General features: G+C 38.2%; 3 protein-coding genes across 3 annotated transcripts; 1 reads left to right on the forward strand and 2 right to left on the reverse strand.

The window, feature by feature from the left end:
- The first annotated feature begins 6,083 nt into the window (after positions 1 to 6,083).
- Positions 6,084 to 7,936, forward strand: LOC103963199 (ammonium transporter 1 member 3-like). The gene has a single exon (XM_009375975.3). It carries the CDS (start codon positions 6,378 to 6,380, stop codon positions 7,776 to 7,778), a length of 1,401 nt encoding a protein of 466 aa, XP_009374250.2. The 5' UTR covers positions 6,084 to 6,377; the 3' UTR covers positions 7,779 to 7,936.
- On the reverse strand, positions 7,713 to 10,824 carry LOC103963200 (E3 ubiquitin-protein ligase AIRP2). Its single transcript, XM_018651403.2, has 6 exons — positions 10,566 to 10,824; positions 10,070 to 10,220; positions 9,265 to 9,331; positions 8,829 to 9,063; positions 8,073 to 8,279; positions 7,713 to 7,854 (listed from the first exon to the last, which is right to left on the reverse strand). Exons 1-6 carry the CDS (start codon positions 10,628 to 10,630, stop codon positions 7,827 to 7,829), a joined length of 753 nt encoding a protein of 250 aa, XP_018506919.2. The 5' UTR covers positions 10,631 to 10,824; the 3' UTR covers positions 7,713 to 7,826.
- Positions 10,825 to 13,620: 2,796 nt separating this feature from the next.
- On the reverse strand, positions 13,621 to 15,514 carry LOC103963198 (dehydrodolichyl diphosphate synthase 2). The gene is made up of 3 exons (XM_009375974.3): positions 14,897 to 15,514; positions 14,704 to 14,771; positions 13,621 to 14,309 (listed from the first exon to the last, which is right to left on the reverse strand). The coding sequence occupies exons 1-3, from the start codon at positions 15,341 to 15,343 to the stop codon at positions 13,862 to 13,864; spliced, it is 963 nt and encodes a 320-aa protein (XP_009374249.2). The 5' UTR covers positions 15,344 to 15,514; the 3' UTR covers positions 13,621 to 13,861.
- Positions 15,515 to 18,114: the final 2,600 nt, after the last annotated feature.

Consider the following 18,114-nt stretch of genomic DNA (forward strand, 5'->3'; position numbering starts at 1 on the left):
GTCTTCGGTGACCACACCCAACAAAGCTGGGGTATTCTTTTGGCTGAAACCCAAGCCTAATTGGGCTAGCCTTCTCGGCTTGCAATGGAAATTTGTTTATACTAGGCTTGCCTGATGCAGCCTAAGTCCATGACTCGACCCAAAGCGCAACACTAGCCCGTAGGGCTATAGTGTCCATGCACTAGCGAAACACTAGATCCCAGCCCCGTGCTAGTGGATCCTTGTTCTGCATGCACGTTATCCCAACCTGCAACTGGTGCATCGGTGCACCTGCACCACGCTGCATCTGATCAGTGCCCATCTGGGCCTCCGTTTTTTGACCCAATTTTTGTAGCCCGTTTGCTGCTACTAGGCTCGCAACCCAAATTCTTTTTGGGGTCTGATCAGCCCATGTCTATCTAAGCCCAAGTTTTGGGCCTGGACCATGGTACAAATTTGATTAGCCCACCTGTGGGCTTTGTCCCTTATTTTGGGTCTCGAATTTAATTGTCTAATTATTTTTTTAGCCATATGGGTTTTATAATTTTTTATCCACATTTTAATCTTTGGCCCGAAGTCCAAATAATTAATTCAATTATTATAATAGACCCTAAAGATCTATTTGCAAATTTTTGTTGCATATTTCTGTATATATATTTGTGTTTGTCTGCAAAAACACATGAACCTGAAGTTCATAATTATTTCGAAACCTGAAGTTTATAGAAACATGTCTTGTTTGAAAACCTGAAGTTTTCCTTAAAATCATCACCTATGAAAGCCCAAAGTTTTTTTCATGTAAATTTAAACCAATACATGTCTATTAGAACCTGAATGTTCTACTCCTATGTGAATGGATTGATTTTTTTTCTTCTCCATTACACTAACCACATCTTGTCCATTTATTTTGTGATAGGAACATGTTGAAGTTGAACAAACTCGATTTCACCGCTTTAGAGGTCTTTGGAAGGAACTACCTCAAGTGGGTCCAAGATGTGAAGCTCCACCTCACCGTAAAGAATTTGCGTCCTGCCATTGAAGATGAAACGGACAACTTGGTTGGCGAAGCTGAGAAAGCCACTGCCATGATCATCATCCAAAGACACATTCATGATGTACTGCAAACCGAGTACCTTGCTGAGGAGGATCCATGAACACTCTGGGTCGTTGTGGCTGATTGTTTTGATCACCAAAATGACATCTTCTTGCCTGAAGCAAGACATGACTGGCTGCATTTGCACTTCTAAGACTCTAAGTCTGTGAATGAATATAATTATGAAGTTTGTCAAATTTGATCACTTCTCAAGTTCTGTAACGAGACCTTGACCGAAGATAATATCCTAGAGAAGACCTATTCGACCTTTTCTGCTACTAATATTGTCCTGCAACAACAAGATAGGGCTCTGAAGTTCACTAAGTTTTTGGATTTGATCTCTGTTTTACTTCTTGTTGAAAAGTAGAATCAGTTGTTGATGAAAAATCATCAAGCTTAACCTATTGGAGCAACTGTTGTACTTGAAGCACATTACCCAAAACGCCAACATAGGCATGGTAGGGGCAGCCAGAAGCCACCCTGGCAAGGTCAACAAAGCTAAGGCTCACCTAAGATAGGAAACTGAGCCCATAAACGCCCTTACCTCGCTTATAAGGCCTTAAACTTCAAGAATAAGGGCAAAGCACCTGAAACCATGGATGCGGACATGCGATATTGCTGTGGTTCAAAGGACCATTGGAACACGTTTTCCGTGCTCCACAAAAGGTTGTAGCTGAATATGATTCTCGTCGTAAGAAGTTTGAATCAAACTTTGTGCAAGTAGATGAATCGGAAAGTACCAAGATGGAGGTTTATGACTTTCAAGAGGATACAATCCCTATGGAAGATTAGAATCTTAGGCATAGACTATTTCTAGTTAAATTTTAGAATAGTGGGGCCGAATTCCATATAGTGACAGAACCCCCTTTGTTTTTTGGTTTAATTTTGCACAATTTTCCTTTATGTTTGATTATTTGTTGGCGATTTGTTTTTGGATATTAAGTTTTTATTAATTACCATCCTTGAATACTTAAATTATTTTTTAATGGATATTTTTTTTAGAACTTTTATGCATGTGATCGATTTAAATTAACTTTTATTCTAGGTATGACTAGTGGGAAAGTTAATTGTCTGGCAGATAATGGAACCACACACACCGTTTTGTGTGAACGCATCTATTTCACTAACTTTATACCTAAGAATGCACCTCTGACAACCCTTTCAGGACCATCCAACCTGATCAAAGGATACGGTAAGACACGTATAATGTTATCCACTGGTACAATTTTGACCATTGATAAGGCATTCTATTCTTCACGTTTTGGAAGAACGTTGTTGAGTTTCAAGGACATTAGAGATAATAATTACAACGCTGAAATCTATGTAGAAGATGGAGTTGAATTTATGTGCATCACTTCCTATGAATATGGCAAAAAGTGTATTCTAGAGAAGATGGAGCGTATCCCAAGTAGTCTTTATACTACGACCATAGGCCCTATAGAAATCCACTATGTGGCCGACCCTACCTCTGGTACTGAACACGAAATTAAACTTTGGCATGATTGTTTGGGACACCCTAAACGAACAGCGATGCGCCGTATCTTCAAATCATCACATGGGCATCCAGTAACCTAATGTTTAGGTTCAATTCAAGGAATCGCATGTCAAACCTGCTCCATGATAAAGTTTATTATTATTAAGCCTTCTTATGATAAGATTTGTTCGAATCCTCATATTTTTCTACAAAGGATTCAGGGAGACATTTGTGAACCGATTCACCTTCTCTGCGGACCATTTAGATATTGTATTGGTTTGGTTGATGCTTCCACACCTTGGTCATACGTGTGCTTGTTGTCCACAAGGAACGCTACATTCTCCAAACTGTTGGCTCAGGTTATCAAGCTCAGGGCTCACCACCTTGATTATCCGATCAAATCTATTCAATTGGATAATGCTGGAGAATTCACATCTAAAACTTTTGATGACTATTGCATGTCGGTTAAGGTTGAATTTGAACATGCATAATGGTTTGGCAGAGGCATTCATTAAGTGCTTACAAATAATTGCTCCATCGTTGGTCATACGTACCAAGTTCCTGATCGCTGCTTGGGGTCATGCAATATTGCACGCAACCATGTTGGTCTGCTTGAGGGATGTTGCGACCCAACCATACAATGCATTCAGTTGGTTACCAGATACGAACCCGACATATCGTATCTGTACGTTTTTTGTTGTGCTGTCTATGTGCCGATTTTACCATCCTTACGTACAAAAATGGGGCCTTAGCGAAGGATGAGAATCTGTGTCGAATAGGATTCTCGTTTAGTCATTCGTTACTTAGTAACAGGTGATCTATTTACCGCTCGTTTCGCGAATTGTCACTTATATGAGACAGTTTTCCTGTCGTTAAGGGGAAATAAGAACGTTAACGTCCTTGATGAACGTAAATTATCGTGGACGACTCCCACTTGTCTCATTCGCACCCCCAAAAGAGGAAACCCACGACACAGGCCCCTAAAAAGCCTACCATGAATCCGATTGTCGCCTACTCATTCTATCCAACTATTAGGAAATTCTAGATTACAGAAGCATCCTTGAAAAGACAATGTATGATGTATGGTGTATTGACATTGGATGATGTTTGGTGTAGAAATGAGATGATCGTCGACAATGCATTAACATATGCAGTAGCTACTGAGATCATGTTGAGCAATGACATTGAACCCTATTTCATTGATGAATGTCGACGTAGAACTGATTGGTGAAAATGGAAACAAGCAATCTAAGTCGAACTCAATTTGCTTACGAAACGTAAGGTGTTTGGACTTGTAGCTCCTACTCTTCCACATATAAAGCCCGTTGTCTACAAGTAGGTTTTCGTTCAAAAGCGTAATGAGAAGAACAAAATTATGTGTTACAAAGCTCGTCATGTTGGGCAAGGCTTCTCACAACGCCCCGGGATTAACTATGATGAAACTTATTCACCCGTTATGTGATTATTTTTCGCTATCTTATCAGTTTGGTAGTTTTCGAAAAATTGGGTATGCAGGTGATGGACATAGTAACTGCGTATCTCTATGGGGATCTTGATACGAAAATATTTATGAAAGTTCCCGAAGGCTTTACATTGACTGGATCAAATATTTCCAAACCCTGGAACACGCTCTCAATTCGGCTGAGGTGTTCACTTTACGGTTTAAAGCAATCTAGAATAATGTGGTATAACCGTCTGAGTGAGTATTTGACTAGTCAGGGATATGTGAACAATGAACAATGCCCTTGTGTGTTCATTAAGAAATCACATTCCGGTTTTGCGATTGTTGCAGATTATGTCTACGACATGAATCTCATCGGAACTCCTGAAAAGCTCAAGAGAACTTCCGCGCACCTGAAGTCGGAATTTGAGATGAAAGATTTAGGAAAGACTCGATATTGTCTCTGTATTGAGATAGAGCACATGTCGGATGGAATCTTAGTACATCAATCAAACTACACCCAGAAGGTGTTGTGCCGTTTTAACGAGGATAAAGTGAAGCCTTTAAGTACTCCTATAGTCGTTCGATCGCTAGATGCAAAACAAGATCCCTTCCATCCGAATGAGGATGATGAATAGATTTTGGAGCCTGAAGTTCCTTATGGCAATGCACTAAACCTGACATCTCCTTCGCTGTTAATCTTTTGCCAAGATACAGTAATGCAACAAGATGCAGACATTGGACTAGTGTTAAAGATAATTTCCTCTACATTAAGGGTACTATGGATCTGGGCTTGTTCTATCCTTATTAATCCTTGAGTGATGAGGAACCTGTTATCTAGAGTCGATTATCGCCTTGTTGGTTATGCCGACGCATGATACTTATTTGATCTGTACAAGGTGCATTCTCAAACGAGTTATGTCTTTACCATTGGAGGCACTACAATCTTTTGAAGGTCAACGTTGCCATTTTGTCTAACCATGTTGAAATTCTCGCCCTACACAAAGCAACTCGGGAATGATTCTGGCTAAGAGTAGTTGTGGGCCATATTCGAAGCTCCTGCGATCTTTACCCCGTCTTTAACGTCCCGACGATGATCTATAAAGACAACGCAACATGCATCAAACAGCTCAAGAAAGGTTACATCAAAGGAGACAACACCAAGGAGGAGTGTTATAAACTTCTTATTTAAGTGTGATTATGTAAATCCTAGATTAGATTTGATTTTAGTTATTCTACCCTATTAGGACTTGCATTGCTTGGAAGAGAATGATTTCTTCCCTCCCTTATTACTATAAATAAAGACACTGTGTAGGGGGAATGACACATTCTCTACACAACCCTACAAACACATTTCTCTCTCTATATTTTCTCAGTGTCATCTGCCCTCCTCTCCTTGTCAGTTAAATATAGACCACAACAAGGTTTTTGATAAATTTAAAATTCTCTAATAATCTCACAAACTTCAAATACAACGGAGCAATAATAAGAAATAAATCAAAATAGTCATTTATCCACGAGACAATAAAAACTTAGACAAATCAAATCAAATCATATCAAATAGACCAATTCAATTCATATCTCTAAAATATTTTCTTTTATATTTTAAAACAGTTTGGAGCTCTCTCTCTCTCTCTCTCTCTCTATTAATTTCAAGCATTAATAGTTATTACAATTGTTTGATTTGTCACTTGTTATTCTTTCTGATATTTTATTTCTCTTCTTTTTTTATCTGTGGCAGATCTCTAATTCTTTGTAATTTGATTTTTCAAATTGTTTAAGCTTGTATTTTAAACTTTTGCGATTTGAATGTTGATGGTATTTTTTCAAAGGGAAAATCTTTGTTTGAATCGTTTGATTATACTTTGATTTATTCAATTTAAAAGGTTAGTTACAATGTGATACAATTTGTAGGGTACATGAAATCCGACTGGGTCGGGTCTTAATTTTTCATTGTTTCAATTACTGAAATACCTCACGTTCCAATGTTCTTGTCAAATGTCATTACTTATTTGTGTTTAAATTCCAAAAACTATAAACTTCAATTTTAGCATCAGTCATCATTGAAAAAAAGTTCAATGAGTATGTTACCAAATGAAATCGATTTATGCGTCTAAATAGTATTATTGAAATAGAAAACCGAATATGAAAATCAATCAACTGAGTGGGAACGGCGGAGTCGATAAGCCTATCCACCCATTGACCACAAGTCCTTGAAATATCCCGCACAAGCACTCACCATACATCTACCCGTCAAACTTCAAACTTCAAACCTCTTATTACACACATAACAAACAAAACTATCAAAACGCATCTCAAATATCATCCACCTCTCTCTCTCTCTCTCTCTCTCTCTCTCTTCACTACCAACCACCTCTCTCTCTAACTCTCTCATGGCCGCCTCATGGGAGGAAAGCGTCGAATACTCCATCAACACCATCTACCTCCTCTTCTCCGCCTACCTCGTCTTCGTCATGCAGCTCGGCTTCGCCATGCTCTGCGCCGGCTCCGTTCGAGCCAAGAACGCCATGAACATAATGCTCACCAACGTCGTCGACGCCGTGGTAGGTAGCCTCTCCTACTACCTATTCGGCTTTGCCTTTGCATTCGGAGAAGGCTCAGATGCCAACCCTTTTATTGGTACAAGTTTCTTTGCTCTCAAAGACATTCCCAACTCCACCTACGACTATGACTACAGCTTCTTCCTTTTCCAATGGGCTTTTGCTATAGCTGTTGCGGGTATAACCAGTGGGTCTGTTGCTGAGCGTACCCAGTTTAGTGCGTACCTCATTTTCTCTTGCTTCCTTTCCGGATTTGTGTACCCTGTGGTGGTTCATTGGGTGTGGTCGTCCACTGGGTGGCTTAGCCCAAACTCGAGTAACTTATTGTTCAGCTCTGGGGCCATTGACTTTGCCGGGAGTGGCGTGGTGCATTTGGTCGGCGGGCTTGCAGGGCTTTGGGGCTCTTTCATCGAAGGCCCCAGAGTGGGCCGATTCGACGCGTTCAGGAATGCCATCCCCATCAGAGGCCATAACGCGACGCTTGTGGTGCTTGGAACATTCTTATTGTGGTTTGGTTGGTTCGGGTTTAACCCTGGCTCGTTTGATAAGATTCTCGTGGCGTATCCGAACACAAGCGATCAAGGGAATTGGACTGGTGTGGGCCGAACGGCGGTTACGACTACGTTAGCTGGATCAACTGCTGGAATCGTAACCCTGTTTGGCCGGCGCTTGCTAGTGGGCCATTGGGATGCACTAGATGTTTGCAATGGAGTGCTTGGCGGGTTTGTGGCGATTACTTCAGGGTGTGCGGTGGTCGAGCCGTGGGCTGCCGTTGTTTGCGGGTTCTTCGCCGCTTGGGTCTTAATCGGGCTCAACATCTTGGCCCTAAAGCTACAATTCGATGACCCCCTAGAGGCGACACAATTGCATGGTGGGTGTGGTGCCTGGGGTTTGATATTTACAGGGCTGTTTGCGAAAGAGGAGTTTGTGGTCCAAGCCTATAATTCCGGCGCCGTCGGTACAGTACGGCCTTATGGTCTCTTCATGGGCGGCGGGTGGGGGCTGCTCGGAGCGCAAGTGGCTGAGCTTTTGGCCATTGTGGGCTGGGTCAGCTTGACAATGGGTCCTCTCTTCTACACCCTTCACAAGCTCAACATTTTGAGGATCTCTGTTGACGACGAAATTGCAGGTCTTGATGTTTCCAGTCACGGAGGCCATGCCTATGTTCATACAGAAGAACACCATCCGCGCTTTTACGCAGACTACATACGCATTCAAGACAATGGATCGTGACTCGCAATCCAGCGCCATACTACTGTCGTTCTTCTTCATCTTGTAGCATTATGTAAGGCGATTCAAATTGATGTACCTATATTGTGTTCAAGCTATGATTGAAATTTAAAAAAGGAGAAAAATGGAACGAAAGTATGACAAGAACCATAACATATAAATTACTCTTTTGAAGCCAATCAAAACTATGGGCAAAGTGCAATTACATGTTAAAATGTTAACAGGTTTCAAATTGCAGTACAACAAGGCATGTTATATACAAATAGTTCCCGAAAGAAAGCTGTACATGAAGCTCACCGGACATGAGAATCATAGGGTAGAAAAACAGGATCCGGCATAACAAGAGGTAGCTTCTCAACGTACATAAATAGTCTCTTGCGGTCCTCTCTTAAGATTGTTGATAAATCGAGAGTATCGCATTTCTCAGTGTAGATCCAAAGGTCACCAGAGTCGACTCTTTTGAGACTATCGCGACAAAAGGGGCATGACTGAGACCTACCACGCCTGAAACAAACAGGAGACATCAGGTTCTGCTCGATATTACGAATGGAAACAAAAAGCATTTAAACGAGGAAAAGGAAAGTCCAAAAAGCAAGTCATGAAGCCTATGAAATTCAAATTCCAGATTTACACATCAGTATTATGTAATTAAGCAAGGTCAATTCTAAGAGAAGTCGTTGGCCATTTTAAACTTTGACCCGAGCCGAAAGAGTAACCCAAAGACGTAATGATGGAGAAGGTACAATGATTTCGGAGAAAATGCTCCCCCAGACAGGGGGATAAAATTATTACGAACAAAAACATTAAAAATACAAATGGTCCAATGTGTTCGAGAGTATTCCAAAAACGAAAAGATGACCTAATTAAGTTTGTTAACACATATTAGGTACAATTTCAGTTCGCTCAATCTGTGGTACACAGCATAGAAAGCATCGACAAGAAATCACTCTCCCGCAACATAAACATAATTCATGGATACAACAAAAATATGTTGTATACAAATAAGTTGAAAACTATAAAGGAAGCACAAGAAAAAAAGGCCAAAACACTTACCAGTCTCGATAACACTTCAAACACAATGTATGAGTGCAGTTAGGCAAAACAACTTTCCTGTTCACCTCCATGCAAATTCCACACTCTTCTTCTCTTTCAAAGTCAATTTCAGAGAATTTTCCCCTCTCGGATTCATCCCTTCTTTTGTATCTGGCAGTGCAAATCTCTTTCTGTTTCCTATCTTCCACATCTGTGATTCCCCTTTGAAGTTGCAGCAAAGAAGGAAATATGACAGCTGTCCATGAAAATATAAGTGTTCAGAAAACATATCCATGAATATCGAAGAAGAAAAAAAATTATATCCCGTGCCCCCAAAGCATTACCACCTCCCCCCTCTCTGCCTCCCAAGAGGTTTTACTTGCAGCATCAAGCATTTGCGTACGAATAATACTACTACAATAAGCATTTACATACATCTTTACTGAATCTCACTTACCATAAAATTCTCTGATGCTGGCTTTCCTTTCATAAACAGACATGGTGGTCTTTCCATCTGGATAAGTCTGCAGAAATCGATCACATTCCCACAACCAAACAAGAAGTCAAATAAAATTATTACATTTTCTGAAGATAGTACGCCATAAACGAATTAAAGGTTGAGAAACTGGATGGTGCAATTGCAAAGCATGCCAGAAAATAAAGACCAACCAAAAACTTGAACCCAGCACCCTGAAGGCTGCTATCCCAATAGGCCAGCAGGCCCAGCAATCATACTATCGCGGTCGAAAAAACGTGTTCCCCTCAGATAATAGTACACACCAGAGGCCATCAGTTCTCATTTCATAGCCTCTTTTGTTTTAGGTGAAATAGCAGGAAATGTAAACCAGCTATTATACTACTGTTGTACATAAAAAATGTTCCTAATGCAGCAAACATCCGAGGAATCCATTTCAAATTCCTTTTACTCTCTCTCTCTTTCTCTCTCAAGAACAAAATCACGCATTGACATCATAACGAAACTTGATTTAGAAAAAAGAATGTACCATATAAATAAGCATTCAAAGCAATCCGAGTGCTCCGGCAAGGTGACACACACTCTCTCTCTCTCCCTCCCTCTCTCTCTCTCTCTCTCTCTCACACACACACACACATAACGAAAACAAAATCAGGCATTGACATCATAACGAAACTCGAGTGCTCCGGCGAGGTGACAGTCTCTCTCTCTCTCACTCACTCACATAACGAAAACAAAATCACGGATTGACATAACAACGAAACTCGATATGGAAAAAAGAATGTACCATATAAATAAGCATTCGAAGCAAGCCGAGCGCTCCGGCGAGGTGACAGTCAGTCCACTGGACAAGGAAGAGGAAAAAGTTGGCCGCCGGACCGTAAGACAGTCTCATCTGAAGACGCGCTCCATCTTTCTCTCTCGGATAATCCAAGGCCCTGAAAAAACAGAGAGCCAAACAAAGCATTTGATCAATAAACATTCCACAATTATTACATCTCTAAACTCAAATAAATGCACAAAATAAATAAAACCCACATCATTAATACATAATTACATAGTAAAAATCAATTTTGATTTTTCATCTTGGTTAGGCCCCAAAAGAAAAAAACCTAGATGATCCTGACAAATTTTTTTTTTTTTTGAAAAAAAAAAATCTACAAAAAATCAGTCTTTATATCGAAACTATGAATTTTTTAAAAAATGGGAAATTTTCTATGAAAAAATTCAAAAGTTCCTAAATTTGGTGGATAATTGAATTGAAGAAGAAGGCGGAGACTTACAGAGTATTGGCGTGCTGAATATCTGCTTCAAGCGCTTTAAGAGAGTCCCTAAACGATTTTCCCATGACTTCGATATTTTCCCACCAACCAAACAGAAAATAAGAAATAACAGTTCAAAAAAACCCCTAAAATCTCAACCTTTTTCTGAATTCAATTATCCCCTGAGCTTCTCGAATCGACGAAACCAGAGAGACAAAAGCTCGGACCTCCACTGCACTGACCGCTCCAAACTCCATTAACAGGCAAGAGGGGCCGGTTTTTAAATTCCTTGTCCACCTAACTAAAATTTAAATTTCCGAAATTATTTGATCCACTGCGGCCAAGACCTTAACGTTTCCTGTTAGTTAGCCATTGGTCGACGGCCACGTGGGTTGGGGGAGAGTTAAATAATCTGTATCGTGAGGTGGAGAGGTTTGATTGGCGGCTTTGAAGACAGGTACAGGAAGGGAAAACCAGGCGGCCCAGCGGGTGCTGGAAAGCACCAGGTTTTGTGAAAACCAAAAAAGGACGATTTGTCCAAGGGTAGTTTGATTATTTCCGGATGGGTATTTAATTATGATTATCTTGATTTCGTTTAATACTACGGTTTGATAGTATTTCTTTTCATTTGAAAATGAGAGATTTTAGGTTCGACTCTTGTGGATAATGAATTTGATATCAAATTAAGTTGCTTATTGTGTGACTTTGCCGAACTCTCTTCTTTTTATAATGTAAAAATTTCGATGTACTAAAAAAAATTATGATTACCTTGATGATTTCACATTAATTATAAATTATGGTTAATCATGGTTTGTGGATAAGGGTACACATTCGTTGACATCAATGTCCGTGGTGGCCCACCTGAAATAAATTAGTAATCCCCTACTGGACAAAACTACAATTAAAAAAATAGAAAAATAATTAAATTCTCCAGCAACTAGCATCTTCCTTTAAAAAATGGGACGTGATTGGTTTAGACTTTTAGTCAACAAAACAAAAAAGTTCCATTGTGTCACCACAACGCTTTTTATATTCATATCCTTACTAATAAGAGATAAAGTAAAAAAGTACATTGTATGTATATTTATAGATGTGACCGGAAAATTATAGATATTGACGTGATTTAATCAATATCGTTTAAATATGAAGAGATTAAAGGAAAGAGAAATTTGAAGGGAAAAGAAACCTACTCCGTTGACATCATTGACTTAAAGTATGAAAATACAACAAATTCTCGGTCTAACTAGAAAATCAGTCATTAGTATTGAAGAATAATTGGAAAGAAATTGTTATTAGTACTTCAAAAATCTTATTTGGAACTCTAAACTTTCTATAATTAGAAAAAAAAATGTATAATGAGATTTTTGAAATTGATAATAATAGTTTCCTAATTGAAATTAACCTGCAATATTTCAGGATTAGATCGAAGCCAAATTAGGTCATTTAGTTAAGGATTAAGACCTTAAATTTTCCAAATGCTAAATCCAAGCAAAGGGAACATCTTTGGTTAACCTTCAACGTTCCAAACGAGAGGCAGAAGGAAATCAAAACACAAAGTCCACACCTACCTCTAATATTTTACTTTTTTAGAATCTTCTCCCGTATTTCGGACTGCTATCCACCACATTATTATTCAATCATTATCTTTGGAAATGCACTGCGTTTTAGTACAGGTTTGATCATGTTTCTGTAGCAGGTAGGGAGCGTTCCTGTCAGATTTGTTGCTATTCATTTTATTTTAGAAATTTTAATAAAATATTTTTGGTATTGTTCATTTTAAACAAAAATAATATTTTTACTCTAAAAAACTATTCATGGTATTATTTATTTACAACACTTTTTTATCTTTTTTATTAAAACTCAAAATTTTCAAATCATTTTCATTAATTTTTTTTTTATTTTTTCTCCTCTTTGGCTCATTGATCTGATAACGTTGCAACGTTCGAGTAAATGTTTGGGCCAAACCTCGCAAAAAGAAGACCAGAGTTTCTACATAGTTTGTCACTCTTCAGCCCTATGTTGTTTGAAGATTGTCTGAGCGGCCTACTTGGAATATTTAGAGATCTCTTTTACAGTGTTACTCGCTAAAAAGATACTAAAAGCATCTCTAAATGAGATATCAAAATCTCATGTAGATTGTTTTTGACAAAAAAAGGGGTTTTCTGGTTCTAAAGGAGATTCAAAATTCTACCTGGATTGACATTTTCCACTTTACTACCAAATTGAAGGTAACATCAATTTTTTTGTTTTATTTTAATGATGGTCCACATGTTTCTTTATTTTTCATCACTTATTGATTAATTTATTAGTAAGTTTTGATCCATTTGATTTTATAAATAACTAAAAAGTATTTTAATTTAACATCTTGATTGTAATAAAAAACTTTATAACTGTAAAAAAAAATTAACATTTTAATTCGACATTTCCTGAGCCATTTAGTATTACGATCTAATGATATTTATCTTCATTTGTAAATGAGAGGTTTGAGGTTCGATTCTTGCCAAAGGCGAATTTGAACCATATTGTTGCTAGCCCATTATGAAGCTTAGCTCACTTCCCCAACCCTTAATATAGAGAATATTATTTATTAAAAATTTTGACATCTCCTTTAAACATGATCTAACATGTGCAATGCACCTTCCTCTCCTCTCTCTCTCTCCTCATGTGACACTCAACAATGCATTGCACATGTGATAAAAAAGTTTTTCTCACTCAAGCATTCACATTTTTTACAAAAAAAAAAAAAAAAATCATTATTAATACAGTAGTAGAACTCAAATCTTCTAAAATATAAATGTAAATTAGTATCTTGAATGGGACTCAATATTTGGGACTCAATACTTAGCCTATGAAGTACGTAAGAGCGGAGAAAAACCCTTGTTCTATAAAAAGATCACTCACCCTCACTTTAAGGGAATGACAAACCCTAAACTTGGTTTACCATAAAGTGCGCCTCAATATTTAGGTCTCACTACTTGGCCCAGGAACATGTAAGTTGTGAGAGAAACCTTTGTTCTATATTAGGGATCATCACCCTCACTTTAGGAGGATGGCAAAACCTAGCTAGCCAATAGAATTACAGAGTATGAATGATTCATTCTATGACCATGATGACACTAATTTACCGTTGGTAAAGCCATAACTAGGAAACAACCAGCTACATAGATTCATAAATATTTGATGCAACTACTGATACAGGGACTGAGACAATTAGATCAAGAAAGAATATTCATTACATGTGCAACCAGCATATGATGCTGATATTTACACAACGCCTCTGCCGCTGCCTCTGCTGAAGGGAAATACAAATTCGTCGCTTATGGATCTCTTCCACCATAACGCCTCTGCCGCTGCTGAAAGGAAACCAAGGCCTCCACAAACTCAGACTTCCCAAAATCAGGCCAAAGTGCCGATGCAAAGAAAAGTTCCGTGTAGGCCAACTGCCACAGCAAGAAGTTACTGACTCTGAGTTCGCCACTTGTTCGTATTAGCAGATCAGGGTAGGGAAACTCGGTACAGTTAGTTTCTAGTTCTTGTTCAACGAGGCTTTCATTGATATCGTCCACTTCAACAACGCCATCTTTTACCTTTTGAGAAATACTTTTGCACGCTTGCACAACATCATATTTTCCGCTGTAGCTCACTCCCACAATTAGTTGGAGCCTAGAGTTGTCTTTCGTTCTCTCCTCCGCATCACTTATCAGTTTTGGTAAAGGGTTAGGGAGCTTTGACGAATCCCCAATGATTGATATTCGAATAACTTCGCTGTCAAAGCAAATAGAAACCAAATCAGATGTTTTAACACAGTGTAACTCAGTACCTCATTGAGATTGAGTACACCTGCCACCCGTTCAATCTAGCAGGTCTCAACTTGCCATAGAGTTTTCAACGAATACATTCTAACGATTAACACCATAACAAGACAATATACGATTAGGTTCACCGGAACCAGTTCAGGTTAGGAGTTTTCGGCCAGTCTACCACGAAAATGTGCAGGTCAAGTTTTTAGTGCAATAAAAATCCCTAGGAAGTAAAACCAGTTTCAAAGCTCACAAAAAATGGGACAAACATTTCAAGTTGCAGCACATCCCAACAAAACCTATGCAGAAATGTGATGAATTCAAACAAATAACGTTGAATTCGAACATAAATGTGCTACCTTGCAAAATTGTCGATTTCGGAGCTAATCATCTTCTCAAACAAATCCAGCAGAAATTCAACCTCCACCTACATTATAACCAAGCCAAATAATTCCATAGTTCCAAAAAGAAACACAAAACCAAAACAACAACAACAAAAAGCACTTTACATCAGAAAGCACTTTTCTTGCTTCTGAGTTTTGAACAACTGACCTTTGGCCGACTCCAATTATCAAAAGAAAACGCGAACACAGTGAGAACCCTAATTCCCCATTTACAGCACAACTCAACGAGCCCTCTCAGCGACTGCGCACCCGCCTCGTGACCCGACCCGGCCGGCAGCCCTCTCCGCCTCTCCCACCTCACGTTGCCGTCCATGATCACGGCCACGTGTCTTGGCATCAACTCTCTCCGTAGGCCCGCCGGCAACGGCTCGTCTTCCGGCGGAAAGTGTACACAAGGGGCAAATCGGTCATTAAATTGCTCTCTGCTCTCTTCCCTGTGAACAACCACATCGGTTGCGGTTGCACAATGAAGAGAGAGAGAATTGGAGAGGCGCGAATGTGATCGGATTCTTCTGGGTGTTTGGTTGCGCGAGAATCTGGGATTGGAGGGAGTGAGAGCGTTCTGGATTGGAACAGGGAATCGGAGGGATTGCATTATCCGGGATAGGTATTTGATTTAGACTGTGAAGTAGTTCTTCTTGTGCTGCTGCTGCCTCGGCTGCGTAGGGCGGCGGCGCTGTTGGTTTTGACAGACGACAGTCGTGCAGAGGAGACCCGTTTAAATTGACCCTAATGTATGACCCGCGCAGCTTCGGACTATCCAAACCTTTTCGCGGGAGAATAATATTTTCGGCGTGGTACACAAAGTTTGGTTTATGAGCGAGTCTTCAATTTTGTAGACTGACATTTTAATTTGAAAAACAGGTTAAAATGATATGAAATACAATTCTAGTTGTGTTCTTCAAAAAAAAAAAAAAGATTCTAGTTGTTGAATTAATGGAAAGAAATATATTAGTGAGATTACATGAGTGTATTATTTGATGGGTCAAATGATGTGTATATGTCATATCAATTAATAAATTTATTTGATTAGATGTTGATTGTATGCATCATTTGTCACAATGATATAGTACACAAAAGTGGTTTAAAATGTGGTCTTCATAGTATTATTCGGAAAAGAAATTAGTTATAAACGACATATAGATTAAAATATTAACAATATAACTATTATATATCGATGATATACTAAGAACTAATTATTTCAGCTCATTCGACTAATTTTTCTTTTAATTTTGTGTAGAAATTTTTTATGCTGCCGTTTCAAGTCATTAAAGCGCACCATTTATGATAGTTGGAGAGGTTCCAAGTTTGTATCTCTTTGTGGATAAAAAAGGGTTTGTTTTACCATTATTGATTCCTAGGCTAGACAATATAACATTATCGAAAACTATTAACACGACGGTGGCTAATGGGAGGCTAAAATATCTCTGTAAGTTTACTCGGTCCCTAAAATAATAAACTGCCTAAGAAAGCCACCAGCTGATCCCCTTTTCAAAAATAAAAAATAAAAAATAAATAGTTATTAAGGCATGAAATCAACTAGTGATAAAAGGCAAGGCCATCTAAGCTAAACATTGTGTAATCAATATGAGTGAAATGAGAACTAGTGAGGGAATACATTAGTTCGTTCATTTGAAAAAAAAATGAATTGGTGACAATATGGGTGGACATTGAATGGGTTGGTGGGTTGAACTTCAATTCGTTGGTCAATTTAATAGGCTCGGGTTAGAATTTTTTCAATCCATTACCACCCAAGAAAATGGACAAACCAACCCACTCAAATCATTCTTAAGCAAGTTGGATTGAGTTTCAAAGCTTGAGCTTAAGTAGTTTCTTTCTTGTTCCTTATGCAAGTGTAAGTGACAAAAAAATAATCAACACTCCCGTCAAATTAGGTCTAAATCATTTAAATTTAGTGTTGTAATTGAGAAGCATATCACCAATCATGTCACAATCGTTGCCCAATGTAATTCAATTACATATTGGTGGCGCATGAAAAATGCTTTAGCACAAATGAATTCTACAACTACTCCTTACATAATACGAACCTACAAAAAAGTTCAAAGAATTAGGTATAATCCTACTTATCATGCCTATATATCTTTCACAATATTTTATTTTCTTTATAATGTGTTTACCAATTAATTAGTTAGAGTTATACAAAACACATGATTATTAACTACACAATTATGCTGCAGCAGGAAGAAGATTAATCGTAACCATACATTTCTCCTCAATATGGTATAATAATAATTATTTTATTTTAAAGTTATGTACTGCAGTACATTTTATTACATTAGTTTGAAATATATCTAAAAGCTGATTTCGTAACAGTTCTACAACCATCACACCTCACTCAAACTGAAAAAAAGTTGAAGAATAGGATTAAGGTATGGTATCACAATTTACTTATTTCATAAACATGATCACAAACTGTTAGCTTGAATTGACAAAATACTTAATTTACGAGAGAAAATGTTGCTATGGGCAAATTGTCTACTTTGAAGGTACTTATGTTATTACTATTACTCTCTACTTATTTTCTCATATTGTTTGTAGATTCACAATGAAAACTTGAAGCATCACGTGGAAACAAATGGGTGGCAACCATAGCGTTGATGTTTAATGAAAACTTTATTTTTGTAATTTGTAAATAGAGGAAATTGTAGTAATGATCTCTTAACTTTAACCAAATTAGAGCAATGACCCCTCAATTAAAAATTCATGATCAATGGTCCTTTAACTCTTCAAAACGTGCAGTTATGGTCCTTCCATCAATTTTGTCATAACTTCTTTCAAAACGAGTCATGGTGGAAGAATCATTGCTCCAATTGGATTAAAGTTGAGGGATCATTTCTCCAACCAATTGGATTAAAGTTGATGAACTATTTCTTCAATTTGATTAAAATTGAGGAATCATTTCTACAATTTTTTTCATTTAATTTCTCATATTTACCCCTTAATTCTGACCTCACGTGTGTAGCTAAAGTCCCCACAAACAAGAAGAATGGCATTGCTAAAGGCGGTGCGTCGGAGAGAGAAAATGCAGCAAAAGTGGAGAAGGTTCTGGATGAAAAGAAGGAAATGGAAAGCACCCACCCATTATTCTTAGCCTAAAAAAAGTTTGCAAAGTAAGCTCCTTTACTTTTTCGAGCTGATAACTATTTCATATTTACATTTTAACAGTTTTTTTCATACTTTCTCTAAATATCTAACACGTAAAAGGAAAACCGGAAACTAAAAACGAAATAGTTAAAAAACATGCATTCTTTTTCATTGTTTCATGATTACATGTTGAATTAGATTGGCTTGTTGATTGATTGATCCTTAAACTGTACCTCGAGGTACATTTTTGTCACTACACTA

This window comes from the organism of the source record quoted next, unplaced genomic scaffold (assembly GCF_019419815.1).
Source record: "Pyrus x bretschneideri cultivar Hongxiangsu unplaced genomic scaffold, Pyrus_bretschneideri_v1 Contig5, whole genome shotgun sequence".
Taxonomy (NCBI): Eukaryota; Viridiplantae; Streptophyta; class Magnoliopsida; order Rosales; family Rosaceae; genus Pyrus; species Pyrus x bretschneideri.